This window comes from Bubalus kerabau, chromosome 1 (genome assembly GCF_029407905.1).
Source record: "Bubalus kerabau isolate K-KA32 ecotype Philippines breed swamp buffalo chromosome 1, PCC_UOA_SB_1v2, whole genome shotgun sequence".
NCBI lineage: Eukaryota > Metazoa > Chordata > Mammalia > Artiodactyla > Bovidae > Bubalus > Bubalus kerabau.
Genome location: NC_073624.1, coordinates 73,564,640 through 73,588,502, shown reverse-complemented (window position 1 = coordinate 73,588,502; position 23,863 = coordinate 73,564,640). Strand labels below are relative to the sequence as shown.

Sequence of the window (23,863 nt, the reverse complement as noted above, 5' to 3'; positions counted from 1 at the left end):
TTTATAATCAGTAGATTCACATTATTAGAAGCACAGATAATAGAGCCAAGGTACCCACGCTCAAAATCAGGTCTCTCCACTTACAAACTGGGTGACGTGGGGCAATTTCCTTAAGTTCTTTGTGCCTCAGTGATGACATCTGTAAAATGGGGATGATAACAGAACCTACCTCCTAGGATGACAGTGAGATTAAATGAGTTAATTTTACATCTACAGTGCTTAGAATCATGCCTGTCCATTGCAAGCACTCTGTGAATATTGGATATTAAGTGTAGCTATTATTATTTCAATAGTGTGACATCCCTGGGATGACCATATTAATAAATTCTGATAGATAATGGGTAGAGTAGATAGGAATAAAATAAGAACCACCTCTTTTCCTCCTGCCCCATAATTAAGAACTAACAAAAAGGGGACTAGAATCAACCCAGCATACAATCAAGTGCTGTAGTATTTTAATCCTATAAGCTAATTATTCAGCAACTATCACGACGGCTAGAGTGTGATACTGGTAATAGAGAAACTACCAATGCTCAGTTTGCGAAGGAGTAGGCTGGAAATACACGACTGCAGAAAAAGGCTGACATGGGAAGAAAGTAAACAGGTATGTAAATGTCACAACAAATCCCCCACAGGTGAATTTATTTGCCTCACTGAAAAGCTATCTGCAGTGAAACAAAGGCAGAGGAGATTGCTACATGATATTTAAAGACACTTCCACACAACAATGTTTTTTTTTTAATCCCTGAATTGTTAGTTGGTGGATTTTTCTTACAAAATTAAAAAATGCTGCAAGTCTCTCAGGAAACAACTTCCCATCAATAAAAAGGCTACTTAAGAGGTTTCTGAAACAAAACACTGGAAGTGATTTATAAGTTCTCTAACCTGTTGTCTACAGCACCCACTCAAGTCATTTAAAAATAGCTCTAGGAAAGAAACATTAAAAACTTTTCTGCATGTTCAGTTAACTGTAACAATTTCATCCTGATGTCTCTCCCATTACCCAAAGGCAGATATTTAATGTAATAGTCATAATACATTAGAGATGGGTGAAAATACCCTAGTGTTTTCAGCCCTGATACTAGACAAGAATGTAAGTGAAATCTGTTTGGTGGTAATAGATTTCAAATGGAATTAACTCTTGATGAAAGGAAAGAAGTTCCATGTGTTCTACTATTGACTAGGCACCAGGCACCATGCTAGATACCTTTATACATAGTATCTCATTTAATTTTATCACATTCTACAAAATACCAACCCTAAATATTTACTGGAAGGATTGATGCTGAAGTTGAAGCTCCAATACTTTTGGATGTGAAGAGCCAACACACTGGAAAAGACACTGATGCTGGGAAAAATTGAGGGCCGGAGAAGAAGCGGGCAGCAGAGGATAAGATGGTTGGATAGCATCACTGACTCAATGGACATGAGTTTGAGCAAACTCCAGGAGATAGTGAAGGACAGGGAAGCCTGGCGTGCTGCAGTCCATGGGGTCACAAAGAGTCAGACACGACTGAGCGACTGAACAACAAAATAATTATAAAGACTCAAACATAAGCCAAATTGCAGTCTTAACCAACAAACCCACACAGCTGTCTCCAGATCTTTCAATTCCTCTTCCACCTAAGTCCCTCTCCCTCTCCACAACCAGGGTTAGGAAAGATGCCAACAGTGTGGACCTGCCAGGACGCCAGCACTGAGGAGGAGGAGAACTCCAGGCCTGAAACAGCCTGCCCCCTTCTCTGAAACAGCTTCCACTTGCCCCCAACATTCACCGATGAGCCGACAGAGCGTTCAGAAGGCAAAAGCAATTGCCAAGCATTCACAACTTTCTCTTTTCCTCACATTTAAATATTGATGAATATTGATTTAAATATTGATAAATATTGATGCATAAACATTGGAGAACAAAAGCGCTGTAAGGCTCTCACACCACAGTACAGAACAGGAAGGGGAAATTACTTACTCTCCCAACTTTGCCCAGATAGCCAGCGACACCCGTAGGATGATTTCCGAACCTTCAAAGAAAACTGAATCCCAAATCTTTAAAACTGTATGGTTAGGGAGACACGTAGCGAAGAGAGTCAGAAACCACTGCATCGTGAAGACATTGGTCAGTGGAGGCTCATATCCACCTGAAATTTAAAAAAACACTCTACATTTCTGCAGAATTGATGGTGTGCAAGATATGAAAATACCCGCTTTCAATCTCTCATGTCCACTCAAATATTAGCTTGGCCAAAAAGTTCATTTGGGTTTTCCCATAACATCTTACAGGAAAAACCAAAAGAAGTTTTTTTGGCCAACCCAGTATGTTATGGCTGCTTTTTTTTAATCTCTCTAAATTCTTGTTCTTTCTTTATTTGGGTGGGGGTAGGGGGAGAACATAGGTGTGTTTAATAAAAATCGCAATACTATGAACTTCACAAATTCTTTGTGACATTTCAGAAATCTTAACCTAAAATTTAATTTAAGTGTACCTACTGTGGGGCACTGAAAATCAAGGAGGATGCTCTCCCTATCAAAAACAGGATAAAAGAAAGGATTTTAACCACTCAAAAGTAAAAGCTGATTTCCAAAACCTCCTAAAACCTACTTTTATTCAAATGCTGCTGATAAAAATAAAATTGCTCATAAGCAATTACTTGTTTACTTGTTAATTTATCCATAGTCCTCAGACCACAATGGAATTAAATCAGAAATCAATAACAGAAAGAAAGCTGGAAAATCCCCAAATACTTGGAGATTAAGCAAAGTGACATTTTAAAATATTTTTAACTAAACTACATTCCATTTTAAAGATCTGGGATCCAGCTCACTTTGAACTTTCCAAAGTCACTAAAACAAGAGAGTCTTCTCCCACTTCCCATTATGATTGCATAAGCATATATTTTAATGAAATATAAAAATTTAGATACTAGACTAATCCTTTCTCCAAATTACAGTCAGAAGGTACATTTACCCAAGTACAAGCAAAACAAGATCTGTCCTCCTGTATCCACTTTCTTCCTTCTTACCTACAAAGGAGTATCTTTGTTCACAGGCTAGTATCTAAGGTCACCAAGGCATTTGGGCAAATGTGGAGCCCAGTGAAGTGTGTCTGACTCTGGAACAGGCCAATCTGGTCTTGCTGGAAGCTTTATGAAATCCTCACAGGTGCACAAGTATACTGCACCGCCAAATTAAATAAGATTACTCCAACTACTTGGAAGAAAATGCTTAGAGACACCTGGGTGTCACTATAATTTCCAGTGTATTTTAATCATAGATGAGGTCCTCAAAACCCTTTCAGATTTTCCCAGATTTAAATTCATGGGTCAGGAACTGACAGCCTTTTAAAGAAAACATAGCAAATATCGTATTTTTGGTATCTGGAGAAGTGCAAGAAGTGGGGATGACAACAGCTACAAGCTTGGGTGCTTGGGAAGCTGGTGATGCCAACTAGATGGCAGAGACTCAGCCACTTGCAGAGCCATCTCCATTGCCACCTTAATCAACCCAGTCCCTTCCTTCAGGGCTCAGATTCTACCTGGAGGCCAAGAGAGCCCTTCTCCAGTAAGAACTGGTCCATTCATCTCAAGTAAGTCTAAATTCTGAAGGAGATCAGCCCTGGGATTTCTTTGGAAGGAATGATGCTAAAGCTGAAACTCCAGTACTTTGGCCACCTCATGCGAAGAGTTGACTCATTGGAAAAGACTCTGATGCTGGGAGGGATTGGGGGCAGGAGGAGAAGGGGACGACAGAGGATGAGATGGCTGGATGGCATCACTGACTCGATGGACGTGAGTCTGAGTGAACTCCGGGAGTTGGTGATGGACAGGGAGGCCTGGCGTGCTGCGATTCATGGGGTCACAAAGAGTTGGACACGACTGAGCGACTGATCTGATCTGATCTGAAGTCTAAATATCCTTCACTTCACATGAATGAATAAAAGGAGCATTAAACATCTCAGCCCAAAGGACTGCTTTTATCTCCTACAACTTTATGAAAATACATATTCTACTCTCCATAACCTCAATGGTTGAAGCAAAACCACAGGTTCGGCCAAGCTGTACCTGTAGTTCAATTTTAAAGAACTCCTATAGTTTTGATGCCAACTTACAGCAGTTTAACTGATAGCAAGGCATGGATACCATTCTTTACCTAGAGTACAGTATATAGTTGGTGAGCTGGTACTGGTGAGGTTCCTGACTGACTTCTTAACCATAACCAGTTAGAGATTCAACATCTGGCCCTCCATTTGGGTTTTGTTTTTATTTCTGTTTTTGTTCTCTAGAAATCTTTCACTGCACCAAGCTCTGACCAAATGAAATATCTGAAACCATGTTTCACCATTCAAGGTTTAGGCTCATAGGTACAGTGGTATCAGAAAAGTAAACTACTTTCAAAGGTATAATAGCATCGAATCATCACTACCTCCACTCTCCTTGTTTGCAGTTTTCTGAAGAGCATCCAGGTGCTGAGATAATTCAGGGAGATTCAGTCTCAAGAGGTCTCGGAAGACAGCCATATCCACGGACAGTGCCCGGAGATTGTTGACAAAATAGCTTTCAGGAAGTACCTTGTCAATAAGGTAAATCATAATCTGAAGAAAAAAGATATAGAATAAGATTGCTTCACAAAAACTGCTTGCTATACCAACACGTCCTACATAGAACATATTCAAATTGGCAAAAGACAGTTAGCCAAAGCACACCATTCTTTACACGTGTCAGCACCAAATGTTCTGGATTTTCAAGGCTCCTCTCCACTTCAAGGTAAGGAGCAGGTGGCATAATTGTCTACGTCAGGGGTCCCCAACCCCAGGGCCATGGACTGGCACCAGCCCTTGGCCAGTTAGGAATCTGGCCACACACAAGGTGAGCAGTGGGAGAGCGAGTGAAGCTTCATCTGCCGCTCCCCATTGTTCATGTTATGGCCTGAACCATCTCCTCTGCCCAAGCCCCACCTATGGAAAAACTGTCTTTCATGAAACCAGTCCCCGCTGCCAAAAAGGCTGGGGACCTCTGGTTTAACTCACTCTGACCCCAAATCTGCTGCTGTCTAAAATTTTTAGCTGGGCCACTAGACCTGAGTTCATCCTGGTAGTAGCTGTGATGATATAATCCTCAGCCTCCCTCTGACAAGCCATGGAGCTCAAGCTTTCTCAGCATCCAGAAGAAATCTCAAGGTCAGCTCCTTGATATCAATGCAATTTCACAACCTTAATCTGAAAACTCACAGCTGGGCCATCATGGAATATCCCGACAGCAGTCGATCGCAAGATTCACTGACCATCAACCTGAGTTTTTGAACAACCGATGTCAGCTTTTTGTCCACTTTCTCTCCTGGGACAATGCAACAAATGGTACATTTTTGTTTTGAGCATATGGTGCTTTTAAAATCAGATGAGACTGCCTCATATTCTTCAAATTACTGTTTTCATCCTAACTTTTCTATTTGTGGTTATCTTTTCTAAGATGTCAAGAACCACTGGAGAGACCCAGAAAAATACACCTGAGTTCTATATGTCAATCTCTGGTCCTTTCCCTGTCAGCTTGAATGCCCTGTTAATGCCCTCATCCCTAGATGACTTACACATTTCCCAGAATACAGGAAAAGCAAAATTAAGAGCAAAATCATAGCTGGCCCTATACAGTGATGGAGAAGTAGCTGTCTCATATTTTTTCACAAAATACTATTTTAAAAAAATTATCTCCCAGATCTGCCAAGGGCCCATTTTTCTCTCATCCTTGACTTGTAACTTCTACTTTCAGGGTCATAGTTTTGACTAAGTCAACAAGGGTGGGAATATCCTCTCAAAAAGGCCTCCCTGAAGCCTATATTACAGGAGTGACCCGTCCAGGGAATCACTTTAGCTTTCTTACACACAGAATTTACCAGGTATATGTATCATCACCCTAGAAATAAGAGCTTAGCAATAAAAGCAGTATATTCAGCTTGTGTGGAGGGAGGAAGTCCTTGAGGAGCCAGGCCAGTTCAGGGGGAGGACAGATTTTTAGCAGAGCAGAGGGCTCTGTCAGGGACCTCATACTCTACAGATAAGAAGAAGAGGAACTGATGGGATCACAAAGACAAAATTTATAGGTAACAGTCAATTATTGCACTTTTCATCTAGAGTAAGTTACATAATACCAATAAAGATTTTTATGATTTATATAAATGAATTTATAAGGTTTTATGAAAAGATTACAATCCCTCAAAATTATATGAAAACTAGAAAAAAAAATTCCAATTATCACAGTAATTCATCTGACCCAATGAAATTCTCTGTCCAGAGGCATCTCAAAGTCGAACATAAGACATAAGAGCCAGTTATGTTGCTCCACCCACTCCTGTATTTCAAAGAACAAACATTAGATTTAAAAAAAAAATAGGATAAATAATGGCAGTGGAACAAAGACAGTCTCCTCAACAAGTGGTGCTGGAACAACCCTACACTCTCCACAAAATGTAAGTCAAAAGGGATCATGGACCTAAATGTAAAACACAATACTATAAAACTCATAGGAGATAAATATAGCCTAGATGACCTTGGATATGGGAATGATTTTTTATATAAAATAACAAAGGCACAATCCATGAAAGAAATACTTGGTAGGCTAGAGTTTATTAAAATTTAAAACTTCTGTTCTGTGAAAGACACTGTCAAGAAGATTAGAAGACAAGCCAGAGATTGGGAGAAAATATTTGAAAAGACACATCTGACAAAGGACTGTCACCCAAAATGGACAAAGAACTCTTAACACTCAACAATTATAAGAAAACAAGCAATCCAATTAAAAAATGGACCAAAGACCTTGACAGATACCTTACCAAAGAAGATATGCAGATGGCAAATAAGCTATGAAAAGATGCTTCATATCACAGTCATCAGAGAAATTCAAATTAAAACAATGAGATACCACTATACACGTATTACAATGGCCAAAATTTAGAATGCTGCCAACACTGAATGCTGGCAAGGATACTGAGTAACCAGAACTCTAGATTTGCTGGTAGGAATGCAAACTGGTAAAGTCACTTTGTAAGACAGTTTAACAGTTTTTTATAAAATTAAACACACTCTTATCATACACTCCAGCAATCGTACTCCTTGGGATTTAGCAAAAGGAGATGAAAACATATCCACATAGAAACCTGCATGTGGATTTTTATAGCAGCTTTATTCATAATTACCAAAACTTGGAAGCAACCAAGATGTCCTCCAGTGGGTCCAGAAAATGGAATATTATTCATCACTGAAAAGAATTAAGTGTGCGTGCAAGCTCGGTTGCTTGGTCATGTCCAGCTCTTTGTAACCCCATGGACTGGGAGCCTGCCAGGCTCCACTGTCCATGGAATTTTCCAGGTAAGAATACTGGAGTGGGTAGCCATTTCCCACTCCAGGGGATCTTCCTGAGCCAGGGATCCAACCACTATCTCTTATGTCTCCTGCACTGGCAGCAGGTATATGGAAAATCTCTGTTTCTTCCTCTAAATTTTGATTTCAACCTGAAACTGCTCCTTAAAATGAAGTATTAAAAAAATAATGGGGAAGCTTCAAATTTTTAACAAACAGTTAAATCTTTGTTTGTAACTATTTTCAAAACTCTGTTTTTTACTATTTTAAAAACCTAAGTTACTAAGAAAAAACAATAAATGCAAAAAATCAGGAAAAATGGTTTACCTACTCTGATAAACTATTTATTTCCCTATTAACTAAAACTTACCAAGGCCAAAATAGCCCCTGGAAAAACATTGACATCCAATATTTCCCTTAGCATAAGAACTGTCTTCAGGAACCCAACCTTCCTCTGCATACTGAATGTCTAACCACAAGATTCCCAAATGATGATGATGTCATTTCATTCCACAGAGTTCATTTTCTTAGAAGCAGAAATATAAATATTCAGTTCCTCAGCTTTGTCTAATTCATCTTTTTATGTGAATTTTTAGCTTCTCAAGCGTCACTGAGATTCATGATTTGATTGGCATGTACATCCCATATCCCAAACCTCTCCACCCTACTCTCTAACCAGAATTGTTCATTTCAGCTTTTCAACTAAACAGCTCTCATTCCATAGTCGTGCAAATTACACCTGGGGAAAAAATGGAGTAAAGCATACAGAATGAGTAAACAAAATTGCTTTTAATAAAAAATGTTCTAAACTCATGTATTTGATTTGCCACTGCCTCCCCCTCTTCCACCCCTAACTATGTGATATGCAAGTAGCTTCAAAGCTGCTTCCTTAAATACATGAATGGAAAGTCTGAGAGGGTGAATACAGATTGAGATCATGTCAGGATGGATTTATAATTAATTTCAACACAATGTGCATACAACCAAGAGAAAAATGTGTTCATTTTTCCATATGACATTAAGTGAGTTACTGAGACTATCACTAAGGAATGCACTATAATTAAACAGAATTGGGAGGAGTGGGACCTTGAATACAAAGACTAAGTATTTATCTCATCCATCACACAACACTGCAATCAACAACAGTTTCAGGGTTCAAATACGAATTAGCAACCGTATATTACCCCAAGCAAATAAGGCAGTGGCCATCCTCGACACCTGAAATCCTTCATTTCTCATAAAGACTCTTTGTGGTGACTCACTGCGTCAGATTCAGACCTACAAGTTTAACTTACGAGCGTCCCATCTCAAAATGTTTCCAGAAATTTTTTAACTAAAAAAAGGCCCTAGACATCCAAGATTAAAAAATAAGACATATCATTCACTTTCATAGCCTTTCTCCACACAAGCACCTTTCAGCAGACATTCACTTGCAGCCTATTTCCTTCATACCTCACCCCAGATATGAAAGCAACCTGTTAAGAAGATCCAACCAGGGACTTCCCTGGTTGTCCAGTGGTTAAGACTTCATCTTCCAATGCAAGAGGTACAGGCTCAATGCCTAGTTGGGGAGCTAAGATCCCATATGCCTTGGGGCCAAAAAAAAAACCAACAAAACATAAAACAGAAGCAATACTGTAACAAATTCATTAAAAACTTTAAAAATGGTCAACATCAAAAAAAAAAAAAAAAAAGAAGAAGAACCAACCAGAATTAAGTATAACAAATAAGGCAATTTAAAGCATGCCCCCAGAATCTATACCTGCTGACAGTCACACTCTTGTATAAGCCCTTGCCTTTAAATAGGAGCTGGACCTAGTGAGTGACTTTTAATAAGTAAAACATGGCAGAAGTTTCTGTGTGACACAGGGAGCTCAACCTGGTGCTCTGTGACAACCTAGAGGGGTGGGATGGGGTGGGAGTTGGGAAGGAGGTGCAAGGAGAAGGGGACATGTGTATGCTTATGCTGATTCATGTACGGCAGAAACCAACACAACATTGTAAAGCAATTATTCTCCAATTAAAAATAAATTAAAAAAATAAAACATGGCAAAAGTGATGGAATGTCACTTCTAATACTAGGCTGCAGATCTGTAACATAGTCTCCTCTGACTTGCTCGTTCTCTTTTACTCTCTTGCTCGCTCTAAGGAATGCCAGCCACCATGCTGCACAACGGAAAGGCCCACAAAGCAGAGAACAACATCCAGCAAAAAACTGAGGCCCTCAGTCCAGCCATCTGTGGGGAATGAAATCTTACCAAGGATCACATGAATGAACTTGGAGGCCAGTGCTCTTCCCACTCAATTGAGCCTTTGGATGAAACTAAAGCCCTAGCTGAGAGTTTGAATACCACGATAATGTGACCCCGAGCCAGCTAAGCTCTGCCCAGATTCCTGACTCAAAGAAATATCATACACATTTGCTGTTTGAAGCAACTGATTTGCTATGCAGCACTGGGTAATCAATATAAGTAGTACTGAACTTGGTTTAAAAATATGATGTCTCAGGGATTTCTCTGGTGGTCCAGTGTAAGACTCCGAGCTCCCAACCCAGGGAACATGGATTCAATACCTGGTTGGGGAAGTAAGATCCCACATGCTGCACACCAGACAGAGAAAGAGAGAAAGAAAGATCTGTTCCCCCACCCTCATCCTCAAAAAGCCATAAATATATATGTGTGTCCTGGAGACAGAAATGGCAACCCACTCCAGTATTCTTGCCTGGAGGATCCCATGGACAGAGGGGCCTGGTGGGCTACAGCCTATGGGGTTGCAGAGAGTCGAACACATCTAAGCAACTAACACACACACACACATATATATGTCCTTACATTTCTCATAAGGGAGCTAAAAACATAATCATTCTCCTCAAATTTGGCAGCTACAGAAGTTTGTCCTGTGAGCTTTAACCTGGGGAAATCATGGATAATTAGAAAGATACAGTAAATACTTTGGAAGGAGGTGGGGCATCAGGGAAGAGAAACCACAGTTCTAGTATTTCACTCTCTGAAGAATGTCAGTTGCCTTCTTCAGAGTCTGATACTCACTTTCAGAGCATCGCCTTCGTTGCCTTCCACCACCTCCAGAATCAGTGCAGCCAGGATGTTAAAGCCTTGGCAGTACCCGACATTCTTGTTCCATCGGGCATAAGCCAGAAGGACGCGCTTCAACACGACCCTGTCCTGCTCGGCCTCCTGGCCACAGTACGAACTGCAGCCTGTGCGGTGGAGATCCTAAAATGAGAGGGGAAACAATACTTTTTAAAATAACTCCTTATGCTCTCTCTAAAAGAAAAAAAAACTTTCGTTTTTTTCTTTGTCTCAGCATTAAGTCAGACTATCAAAATGGATTTTGGTTTTTTAAAATATATAAGCAACTTATATACATAGACCAAAGCTTGTATCTTTTAGTTTTCTAATATGCTGAGGCATTTTCAAGGGAAATTTCAGTCAGGCAAATTTTCTACCAAAAGTATTTCCAGAGTTAACACAAAAAGATCCTCAGAATTAACAAATATAACATTAGGCTTTCAAATAAATTGACAGTTTATTTTAATGTTGCATCTCAAATAAAACAAATCATTTCAACACATGTATGATAGATGCTAACATTATTTCTTTCTATCAAAAAAAGACACACACACACACACACACATATATATATAAATATTTAGCTATCAAAACTCCAAATAGTATTCAGGAGCAAAATGCAACCAGTACCAAAAAGACACAGAAAAATCATTCTGTCCAAGTTGTTTGATAAATATGTATAAAAGGACAGAAACATTTGCTGTGCTTTAATATATAATGAAGGCAATACCTATAATTATCAAGCAGAGACTATGATTTTCAGGACATATTCATTTTAGTGACATTCATTTCAACGAGAAAAAAAGATTCTAAGAACATGATTCTTATAAAACATGCATTGCCTTAACTCACCACTTAAATATAAAGAAAGTATTTCAAATATGGAATACTTCATCTCTAGGGAACACATACTGAAATTCCAAACAAACAACTCAAATGTGCATAATACAGAGGCTTTTCAAGCATATTACAGTATAAAATTTCATTTTTTTTTGAAACTTGTCTGAAATACACCAAGTAAGATGAAAATATAGCTCTTTTTAGTTAGTATTTGCTCCTGAAAAAAAATATTTTCAAATCTGCCAAAACATTAGCCAACTTCTGGTGACCAAACTTTACATGAAACAACTTTCCTTTTAAAACCTCAGCTTAGCATCACACGTAATGTACTCATATAAAATAAAAAGCATGCCCTAGAGGCTTATGTAAGAGGAGAATAATGGGATTAAATCAAATCAGCATCCTTGGCTTTTGGTGCCAGGCTCTAATCAACAGTAATAATCCAGGTAGGTGAACCTCGGCTACCTCCACAGCTGGTCTGAACATTCAACCATCTGGTGTAAAGTAAACCCATCAGTCAATTTAACTATCTTCAAAAATGACAGTTAAGAAATTATCAAAATCCTAATAACTGCCCAATTATTCTAATATGAAATAGGCTTAACTAAATTTCTCAGTGACTTTGATGTAAAAATCCAGTTAAAAGCACTGACACATGCTGAACAAAAAAGGAACTTCAATTTCCTATCATGCAAGCAAAATAAGTTGAATATGAATGGATACATTTTCTTCTTACTAGCAACATGCAGATGCACAAAGACAAGGCATCAACAAATTCCCCATTTTAAAAAGTTGTTAAACTAATGAAATTAGGAAGCAGGAAATACATTCAAACCATGGCTTGATCCTCTGTCCAGGACGCATCTGGTTCTTAAAAATCTTCCAAGTTAAGACAATAAATCAAACTCAGAGGTATTACCTTAACTATCTGAATTCCCATAGAGTCATCATCAGGATTACTCCTCTCATTGAAAGTGAAACGCATGGTTTTGTCCCAGTCAATGGCTATACTGTGCAAATAATGATCTGCCAAGGTCAACCAAACCTAAAATAGTAATAAAGAAGAATGCTAAAGTAAAATACATAATTTCATCTTTCTTTATTAGGCAATACTGACTGCTTCCAGCAAGAAAATGAAAACTGTTACCAGAAGAGATATAGCCTATATGTAGAAAACTAAGAACCTCATTGAAAAGTCTGCTGTACTAAACTGTACCAATTAGGGACTTTTATTTATTCTTTCAATTAATATTTATTGAGTTCCTACTATGTACCAAGTAACAATCCAGCCATTAAGGATATTGTTCAGAAAACAAAAACCTATCAAATTTTATTTCAGTTCAGTAGAATAGCTCGATTATCTTTGCTGTTGTTGTATAGTTTCTCAGTAATGCTTGACTCTCTTGAAACCCCATTATCTGTAGCCTGCAAGCCTCCTCTGTCCATAGGATTTTCCAGGCAAGATTACTGGAGTGGGTTCAGTCCAGTTCAGTCACTCAGTCTTGTCCAGCTCTTTGCGACCCCATGGACTGCAGCATGTCAGGCCTCCCTGTCCATCACCAACTCCTGGTGATGGACTCACTCAAACTCATGTCCATTGAGTCGGTGATGCCATCTAACCATCTCATCCTCTGCCATACCCCTCTCCTCCCACCTTCAATCTTTCCCAGCATCAGGGTCTTTTCAAATGAGTCAGCTCTTCACATCTGGTGACCAAAGTATTGGAGCTTCAGCATCAGTCCTTCAGTGAATATTCAGGACTGATTTCCTTCAGAATGAACTGACTGGATCTCCTTGCAGTCCAAGGGACTCTCAAGAATCTGCTCCAACACCATAGGTCAAAAGCATCAATTCTTCGGCGCTCAGCTTTCTTTATAGCCCAACTCTCACATCCATACATGATTACTGGAAAAACCATAGCTTTGACTAGACAGACCTTTGTTGACAAAGTAATGTCTCTGCTTTTTAATATGCTGTCTAGGTTGGTCATAACTTTTCTTCCAAGAAGCAAGCATCTTTTAATTTCATGGCTGCAATCACCATCTGCAGTGATTTTGGAGCCCAGTAAAGTCTGTCACTGTTTCCACTGTTTCCCCATCTATTTGCCATGAAGTGATGGAACCAGATGCCATGAGCTTAGTTTTCTGAATGTTGAATTTTAAGCCAAGTTTTTCACTCTCCTCTTTCACTTTCATCCAGAGGCTCTTTAGTTCTTCTTTGCTTTCTGCCATAAGGGTGGTGTCATCTGCATATCTGAGGTGATTGATATTTCTCCTGGCAATCTTGATTCCAGCTTGTGCTTCATCCAGCCCAGTGTTTCTCATGATGTATTCTGCATATAAGTTAAATAAGCAGGGTGACAATATGCAACCTTGACACACTCCTTTCCCCATTGGAACCAGTCTGTTGTTCCATGTCCAGTTTGAACTGTTGCTTCCTGACCTGCATACAAATTTCTCAAAAGGCAGGTCAGGTGGTCTGGTATTCCCATCTCTTTCAGAATTTTCTACAGTTTGTTGTGATCCACACAGTCAAAGGCTTTGGCATAGTCAATAAAGTAGAAGTAGATGTTTTTCTGGAATTCTCTTGCTTTTTCAATGATCCAATGGATGTTGGCAATTTGATCTCTGGTTCCTCTGCCTTTTCTAAAACCAGCTTGAACATCTGGAAGTTCATGATTCACGTACTGTTGAAGCCTGGATTGGAGAACTTTGAGCATTATTTTACTAGCATGTGAGATGAGAGCAATTGTGCGGTAGTTTGAGCATTCTTTGGTATTGCCTTTCTTTGAGATTGGAGTGAAAACTGACCTTTTCCAGTCCTGTGGCCACTGCTGAGTTTTCCAAATTTGCTGGCATAGTAAATGTAGCACGTTCACAGCATCATCTTTTAGGATTTGAAATAGCTCAACTGGAATTCCATCACCTCCACTACCTTTGTTTGTAGTGATGCTTCCTAAGGCCCACTTGACTTCACATTCCAGGATGTCTGGCTCTAGGTGAGTAATCACACCATCGTGATTATCTGGACTGTGAAGATCTTTTCTGTACAGTTCTTCTGTGTATTCTTGCCACTTCTTCTTAATATCTTCTGCTTCTGTTAGATCTATACCATTTCTGTCCTTTATTGTACCCATCTTTGCATGAAAATTTCCCTTGGTATCTCTAATTTTATTAAAGAGATCGCTAGTCTTTCCCATTCTATTATTTATTGAAGTGGGTAGCCATTCCCTATTTCAAAGTATCTTATGAGCTTGTTATACTGGGCTCCAGATTACTCTCTATGCTCGGGCAAGAACTCCTTGGCCATCCATGGAGAGAGAGGGGGGTGGAGTGTGTTTTTGTTTGTGTGTGTGTGTGTGTGTGTGTGTACACACTCAGTCGTGTCTGACCCTTTGCAGCTCCATGGAGAATGGACCTGTTTTCGCCTCTGCATTTCCACCATCCCTCTCTAACACACACAAGAAAACTGATAGATGGGTTCCCATAAAGAATAATTCTTTTAAAGGAATCACTGGATACCTTTACTCCTTTCATTACCTTATCCAGAAAAGTTGCTTCACAATGCCATTTTTCATGTGCACTTTGAGGAACCTTCAATGTTCAAATTCTAAGAGTATTAAGATTAGCTTATAATACGAACAAGCTTATTTACAAAACAGGTTCGCAGACTTTGAAAACAAACTTATGGTTACCAAGGAGGAAATGTGAGGGATTAACATATACACAGTACTGCATATAAAACAGATAATAACAAGGACCAACTGTACAGCACAGGGAACTCTACTCAATATTCTGTGGTGACCTATACGCAAAGAGAATCTGAAATGGAATGGATATATGTATATGTACAACCGAATCACCTTGCTGTACACATGAAGCTAATACAGCATTATAAGTCAATTATACTCCAATATATAAAAAAATTAACTTTTAAAAAAGAAATGGGAATTGTGGTTGCCAAATGGGGGAGCGGCAAGGATGGATAAGAAGTTTGGGATTAGCAGATGCAAACTACTATATGTAGAATGGATAAACAACAAGGTCCTACTGTGTAGCCCAGGGAACTATACTCATTATTCTAGACAAGGCAACTCAATATTCCCTGATAAACCATAGTGGAAAAGAATATGAAAAAGAAATATATAACTGAATCACTCTGCTGTACAGTGGAAATTAATACAACATTGTAAATCAACTATATTCAATAAAGATTTTTTAAAAGGGGGAGAAACTAGGTTTACAAATAAATAGTTGACATTTTGACTATCAACAGGTGAACAACTATCAACAGTCCAGTTTTGACTTTTGAACATGACTTAGCAGGACTAAGACTGATTAATATCTCTAGCCAGACCTCTGTCTTAAGCATCACAATCCTATGTGCAAATATACACTTGATATCTTCCATTTAGATATCCAACAGGCATCATAACCTTAACATATCCAAAACCAATCATCTAACCAACCGTCACCCCCAACTATATAGATACACACACACACACACACACACACATGCTCGTCCCCTCTGGTAAAATAGTAACTCTACCCTTTCAGAAGCTCAAGTCAATCCTAAAGTTTTTGATGACATTGCTCTTACAGTTTATATTCAATCTAATAGGAATTCAAGTCAACTCAGCCTTCAAAATACATCTAGAATCTTATCCCTTCTCTCCATCTCCACTACCAAAACCCTGATCAACTCCTGCCTGAATTATTGCAAGTTTCCTACTGCTCTCTTGTTCTTACACCCCCTCCACCCCAGTCAGTAAAGAATCTGCCTGCAATGCTGGAGACCTGGGTTCGATTCCTGGGTTGGGAAGATCCCCTGGAGAAGGAAATAGCAACCCATTCCAGTATTCTTGCTTGGAGAATCCCATAGACAGAGGAGCCTGGCAGTCTACAGTCCATGGGGTTGCAAGAGTCAGACACGACTTAGTGCACTGTCTCACTGCTCTCTCTCTGCTGTTGCCCTTGTCCCTCACAAGTTAGTGGTCAGAATGGTCCATTTAAGATATAAGTCATACCATGGTATTCCCCTTCTTAAAACTTTCCACTGCTTCTCATCTCACACTGGGCCAAAGTCCTCCTATGGCCTGTAAGGTCCTACAGGATCTGCCATTCCCCCAAGGTCATCACATTACCTCTGTGACCCACCCCCCACTGCTTTCCCCTTTGTCCTCTGTGCTTCAGCCACCCTGGCCTCTTACTTCTGCTTGGACACTCCGAGATGCTCTCACCTGAGGGTGTTTTCTATTTGGAGTACTCTTCCACCAGGTAGCTACGTGGCCACCTGCTCACTTCTTTAAGGGCCCTATTCAAATGTTACCTTGCCATTTAAAATACTACCTCCTTATCTCCATTCCCCTACACTCTCCTTACTTCTTTCTTTGCTTTATTTTTACGCATGGCACTTAGCATCATCTGAAATACTTTATATTATATTCATAATAAACTCTACAAGGATAAAAATTTTGGTCTGTTGGGTTTTTTTTCCCACTTCTGTATCCCCAGTACCTACAGAAAGTACCTGGCACAGAATAATCAATAAATACTTACTGAATTAATGAATAATGAAGAGGGACAGATTTCAAATTACTAAATCTAGAATATTCTTTTTGACATTCCAGACACTTTAAAGAGAGACAGAGTGATGGTCCTTTTGCATTTTAGCCATACAAATCCTCCTCACCTTTCTCCTCCATTCCTTTGGTATTCCTGTTGATAGTCTGGCAACTGCCTTTAGAGCATCGTACCACTAGAAATAAAGAAGAACACTGTCAAAGTGATAATATTGACCTGGTTAAGCACTTTTCAACCTTTTTTCCATCTTGACATTTGTAGAATACGATAATATTTATACAGAACACTGGGGTAAACATCCCGAGCTTCCTTCAGCCAGGTTTGTCTGGTCTAAGGGCCATGACTGCCCCAAGCTCCTCCACTTAGGCCCCCTTAACACACCTGTTATCCACTTGCAACACATGCACACAAGGGGAAGCTCTGGTTAAGAAATCAAAACATGTGTTGTCAATTCAGAATAACAGCAGTTGGTTTTTCAATTTTTTCCCCACACTTGAACCATTAAAAGAAAGTACAAAATCTTTCACTGCAAGTATAAATCCAGGCCCCTTAGAGCTTCACAAGTTATTTCATCCATAATTTTAAAAACTGACTCATCATTAGCCCATGCTAATCTTCCCACTTTGAGAATATATCTCAGTGTACCTTGTAGTTACCCCCAAATAAAGGTATTCTTGAAGCCAAAAATAAAATTACCTGCTGAAAACCATTTTGACCTAAAGATGGCTCAAGAGTGAACTTCAACTTTGTGTCAACTCCTAAAATAAAAAGACATAAATAACAGTTATTTAGAGAGAAAATACACCATATCAAAAATAAAAGTAAAAATTAACCTCATACTACTGGGTCATCATAAAATTTTTAAAACACTTGTTTTTTACTAGATTACAATCTTGTTAATTGTCAATTTTGTTAAAAGAAAAAGAATATTAATTATTAAAATAGAAAAACATCCTATGGTAATAGAATGGAACTTATCCATAGAATGGTGGTTCCACAGCTGTCTGGTGCTGTGCAAAAACAACAAGTGACACATGGGCTTGCAGTCATACAGACTTGCATTCAGCTTTGGTTCCTACAGTCAAACAAATTATTTAACCTGAGTTTCAATTCTCCATCCTTAAAATGAGGATAAAGCCTATCTCAGTTAGTTATTGCAATGATTAACTGTAAATCACTTAGTACAGTATAATTAATATTTATGAAACATGGGAAGAGAATTCTTTACTTACAGAATTTTTTTTTAAGACAGTTGCATTGGTTAATTCTATTAAGGAAAATTCAGTGAAATATCAAAAGGTATAAAAAAATAATGTCATTGCCTTCCCACTTGTGCAATAATCCATATTTTAAAATTCTATCATGACAGACTTATTCATTAAAGATATGTTTGTATATTTAGATTACAAGCTAAGAATATAACTGAATCCCAATTCCAAGTTATCTACAACCTTAGATAAACTTCTTTGACTCAAATCTCAAATCTACAGAATAGAAGAAAATAAAGAGGAAAATGTATAAAGACTATATGCTATATTCATATTGGACTTTTTTATTATTGAGATGAAATTACATGACAATTTTTATTCCCACTTAAATGATATCAAAAATAATGTAACCAAATCTGAAAATGCTATGTATTCTTTTTTTATAATTTCAAAATGACATTTTAAGCCCATTTTAAACTTAATAATTCAAGGACCAAGATACACCAAAAATTATCAATAGCATTGTTTTACAATTTACAATTGTCATTTATGATGACATTTTTGCTTCTAAGATGTTGAACGGCAGATTAAGCATACTGAAACCTCTCCACAACTTCTACTACTTAGGGAGCAATCTGTCTTTAGAATCTGGTATGTAGATAAGAACATACTTTAGAATTTGTAAAATTATAATGATAAAGTAGACATGTCTTTTTAAAAGCATATATGGAGTCAAAGCATATAAGCTGAAAAGAGATGTGTCTGATTTACCCAAGCCCATGATAGTATGAAGATGCCCTTCTTGGACTCCTAGAAGAGTACTATACATAAAAGAGTTTGGTCCTAGATTTCTAAAGTCAAGCTTTATAATCAGTGCCCTGATAATTCTTTTCAGAGCTTCCCAGCCAAAAGCATACAGTGTCTGGATAGATAAGATTTTCTTCTTTGAAGGTATATTATGTATCTTGATGGATTCTCATTACTGTGAGATGATTTAAATGAAGTCTTGACTCACTGTGCAATGATACAACGGGCGTTAAGAGTGCCTCCAGCTGGAGCCATAATTTTAAGACAAGATAAAACCTCTTGGTGAGGTTGCTGTCCAGATGCAGAGTGCTGAATAGAAGCGTTTTTAGTAATGGCGTTTGCTTTACAACATAACAAAGACCAGGAAATTCGGTCCCATGCTCTTATCTCAACCGATCTAAAATCCTTGGATTCCCCGCATGTACGACCGAATATGCTCCCTTGACTTTATCATAAGTACCTGCTGGGCATCGTGCCAATCGCCTTGCTGAGCTGACACCCGGCTGGGGTTAGTCAAAATCACAACTATTTTCTCACGATCAAAAATGAGTCACAGGATTTCACTGGAATTGATCATTCGCCGCCTGCATGTAAAAGCTGAAATCAGGTCATTTCTACCTCTTTTCTTCTAACTGAATAAGGAAGAGGAGAAGGTTTGTGTTTCATCTGGTAATCGCGGGATATTCCGGATTCAGAAACACAAAACACTTTTAACGTGGGAAGGAGTTTTTGTGTGTGTGTGTGTGTGTGTGTGTGTTTTTTAAAGGCTAAAGAAAGACTGTGAACAACTACTACAGTCTTTGCAACTAGACACTTCCTTGGGGGAGAAAAACAAAGAAACCACGAGGTTCGGAAAGGCAGTGATGCGTTCCACCCTTTGGGGCTCGGTGCCTTAATTCTCTCTGCAGCCTCAGGATAGCAGGTCCCCAAAGGCGCAGGGAGACAGAGTGGAGCGGGGAGGGGGTTCAGGGGAGGACAAACCCACCTGGAAGCCAGCTGGTGCCACCCTGGGCACAAGTGGGCGCTAAGCACGGGTCCGGGCACAGCCGGCTCCCTCTGCGGCCACTCCTAACCACGAAGCCTTATGCCCAGGGGCCTGAGCACGCCAGGGCTGGGCTCATAAAACCCCCAGGGAGGAATGCCGGGTGATGCAGCAGGCGCGGAGTTATGCAGCCTGGAGATGTAGGGATGTGTAAACACAGGCTGACAGCAAAGGGCCTAGCCTAACACAGGCAGCTCACTCGGTCTTTACCTACAGAAAGGATCTCTACTTTGCAGGAGTATTTCCTGCCTGCTCTCCACCCGGAGGCTCCCGGTGATATGATCCCGGCACTCACGAAGCAGGGACGCTCAAGAAAATGCACCAGATTTTTTTTTCCTTCGCGGTCACTTCCTTTCCCTCCGACCCCAAGTATCAAACCTGTGCCTTTCTCCGCCTCCCACACCTCCTTTAAGGTGTGGCTTCTTGTGAGTCCGAAGCACAATTGGTTGCGCGGCCTCTGACAGCCCAGGCAGCCGCCAGCACTTAGCCGGGCGCACCAACAGCCAGCAGCTCCGGGCACAAGCCAGGGCTGGACCACTCATAGGCCGCGGGGTGGGAGCGCGCGGGCAGCCGGCGGGAGCAGCCTCCTCCGCGCCTAGGGAGGCCGCTGCCCCGGCCAGGCCTGGGTCCTCGCTTTTCCCTCCCAGGCCGACCCAGCCCCGCCTGCGCCCAGCCGCGGCACCCAGCACCCGCCGACCGGCGGGTGATCCCGGGCCTAGCGGAGTCCCAGCTAAGGCAGAGCCATCAGCGTGGTGGGCGCCAAGCTACTCTCCAATGCCCCCTCTGCCGCCCCGGGTCCTCACCCGGCTCCAGGGTGCAGAGCAGCCGGGGCGCGGTCCGAGAAATGCAGCTGCGCTTCTTGAGCACATTGCTCAGGATGGTGCCCACGCCGCCGCCACCGCCGCCGCCGCCACCACCACCCTGCCGCTTCAGGCATCTCCCTCCACGTCTCAGGGAGCCGGTCAGCTTGTCCTGCCGCATCGGAGAGCGCCCTGGGATCCTGCGCTCCGCCTGGGTTCCCGCCGCTCCACTGGCCGCTCCACTGGCGCAGTGGCTTGGCGCGCGCTGGGGGCTTGGTGAGCTCGCTTAGTCGAGGGTCCCTGGGAAGCAGCGAGAATGCTCGGAAATCGAGGGACCCGCGGAGCACCGTGGGAGCCGCCAAGAGTAGGGCGGCAGGCAGGCATCTGCAGTGCGGAGCCAGCCGGGCTGAGGCTTGGAGAGGGCTTGGGGCGGGGAGGAGGGCGGGAGCGATCGAGTGCTGGGAGACGGAGGCGGCGCTCCCGCCCCCAATCCCGGCATCACCATGCGCAGGCGGGGCAGCCTTAGCTCCCCAACGCCTGGCAGGCTCCCGGCACCTGCGTGGGGGAGCCGCGGAGCACCCCCAGCCCGGCACGGGCGGATGAGCAACGGCGAGACCAGGAGCAGTGACAGAGATCGCCGTGCTTCTCCCAAGATCTGAGACGCTGGAGGGAGCATCAAAGGGAGCAAATCTGAGGTGCAGAACACCAGCGAGTAGCTGGTGGATGGTGAAGCACCAGCTTCATCCCAAATTGTGTTAAACTTTTTCCCAGCATCTTAGAGGGGCATGGGAAGCACGTTAAAAGTATTATCATTAGTAGTAGTATTATATATTAATATCATTAATATATATGTTGTATGTTAATTATATATTAAATATATAATATTGTTATAATAATGGCTGTTTCTTATGGAAGTGGAATTAAAAATAAAACTGTTCCACTTAAAAGTGAAAGTGAAGTCGCTCAGCCATGTCAGACTCTTTGTGACCGTGTGGACTGTAGCCCACCAGGCTCCTCAGTCCATGGGATTCTCCAGGCAAGAATACTGGAGTGGGTTGCCATTTCTTTCTCCAGGGGATCTTCCCGACCCAGGGATCAAACCGAGGCCTCCCTCATTGCAGGCAGACGCTTTAACCTCTGAGCCACCGGGGAAGCTTAAAAGCAGGGATTTTTAAAGTGGCTCCTTCATCTCACCACCCAGAGACTTCAGTAGTCAGAACTACTAGCGATAATTACTGCTGCTTTTAAGTCATTCATAAACTAGGACATTCCAACATTCTCCAATGGATATTAATCATAAAGGTGAATGAGTCATAAGAAAGGAAAGGATGTGGAGGGAAATACGAAGATATTTGTGTATATATATTTAGAAAAGGCACAACAGATGGATTAAAAAAAACTAAATAGTATTTATATGGAAGAGAACAATGTAAAAAGAGAGGAATAGAAAACAGATTTCTCTGGATGTACCTTATGTAGTTTGGACTCTGAAATAACATTAATATTATTAATGGTTATTAATAGTATTATTATTAATTCATTATAGTAATAATATTAATAAATCAAACAAAAAGGAAACTCTAAAATTTACAAATGAATAGAAACACATGAACCTAACTCAATATCCTTTTGATGGCAGAAGAACACAGAAAAAAATAAGTTGCTTTAGAGTATAGTATTATGCTTGTAGAATGGTGGTATACCTTTTAAGAGCAAATAGAACTACAAAGAAATCTTAAATGTCATTCTGTAGCATTATTGTTATTAAAAATATTGGTTTTTTAAAATTCGTATGTACACTATAGAATAACCTAAATAAATGATGTTAATGTCAAAAGGAACCAAGGTGTTTTCAATGTAACAAAAAATAAAAGTGTGCAATCAAAGAAATTAAGTTTTTTAATCCTGCAACAGTGTATCTTAAACGGAAATAATGTATGAACTCATCTTTTTTCTTTTCAAAAATACATACAAAGCCACTGAATATGTTTAGAACTAAGAGCCACCCAGCATCACTGAATAACCCTAGCACCCAGAATTTGGTCTCTAAAACTCAGTCCCCACTAAAAGGAATCAGGGTTCCTTTAGAAACATCTTGATGAACAAAGGAAGAAAGGAGGTGCTTCAAGACTAACTGAGTCATGTCAAAAAGACATGAGAGCCACACAAACAGGACACTATTGGCCTATTTGGAACATTTTGAGCATCAAAAACAATGGTTGCTAATGGGCAGATGAATGGATAAAAAAAGATGTGGTATATATACACAATGGAATACTACTCAGCCATAAGAAAGAATGAAATAACATTCTTTTACAGCAACATAGATGGACCTAGATATCATCATACTAAGTGAAGTAAGTCAAAAGTGAAGTGAAGTAAGTCGCTCAATTGTGTCTGACTCTTTGCGACCCCATGGACTACCCACTGTACTGGAGTGGTTAGCCTTTCCCTTCTCCAGGGGAATCTTCCCAACCCAGGGATCGAACCCAGGTCTCTCGCATCGCAAGCAGATTCTTTACCAGCTGAGCCACAAGGGAAGTAAGTCAGAAAAAGACAAATACCATATGATATCACTAATACCAGGGATCCAAAACATGACACAAATAAACTTATTTACAAAACAGAAATGGACTCACAGATACAGAAAACAAACAGTTTCCAAAAGAGAAAGGGGGTAGCAGAGGGATAAATTGGGAGCTTAGGATTAGCAAATACAAACCACTGTATACAAAATAAACAACAAGGTACATCTGTATAGGATGGGGAACTATATTCAATATTCTATAATAAACCATAATGGAAAACAATATGAAAAGTATATATATATATATATATATATATATATATATATATATATATACATATATATATATGTATATATATATATAAATGAATTACTTTGTTATACACCAGAAACTAGCACAACATTGTAAATCAACCAGGTGTGCTCAGTCCCTCAGTCATGTCTGACTTTTTGCAACCCCATGGACTGTGACCTGCCAGGCTCCTCTGTCCATGGGATTCTCCAGGCAAGCATTTTGGAGTGGGTTGCCATTTCCTTCTCCAGAGGATCTTCCAAACCCAGGGACTGAACCTGTGCCTCCTGCACTGCAGGCAAATTCTTTACCACTGAGTCACCAGGGAAGCCCA

At 40.4% G+C, this 23,863-nt stretch overlaps 1 protein-coding gene across 3 annotated transcripts in view; it reads right to left on the bottom strand.

Moving 5' to 3' along the window:
- Positions 1–23,863, bottom strand: part of TBC1D30 (TBC1 domain family member 30) — a 104,841-nt gene that overhangs the window by 22,531 nt on the left and 58,447 nt on the right. For 2 of the 3 annotated variants that reach the window (XM_055579701.1, XM_055579699.1), the window contains 6 exons: positions 17,550–17,611; positions 16,963–17,028; positions 12,191–12,316; positions 10,390–10,575; positions 4,417–4,585; positions 1,967–2,135 (listed from right to left, as the gene is read on the bottom strand). In XM_055579701.1, coding sequence (XP_055435676.1) covers positions 1,967–2,135; positions 4,417–4,585; positions 10,390–10,575; positions 12,191–12,256 — 590 coding nt within the window. In that variant the 5' untranslated portion in view covers positions 12,257–12,316; positions 16,963–17,028; positions 17,550–17,611. Of the gene's footprint in view, positions 1–1,966; positions 2,136–4,416; positions 4,586–10,389; positions 10,576–12,190; positions 12,317–16,962; positions 17,029–17,549; positions 17,612–20,713; positions 21,251–23,863 lie in introns of those variants that run through there. The other variant, XM_055579704.1, reaches the window with a different exon arrangement.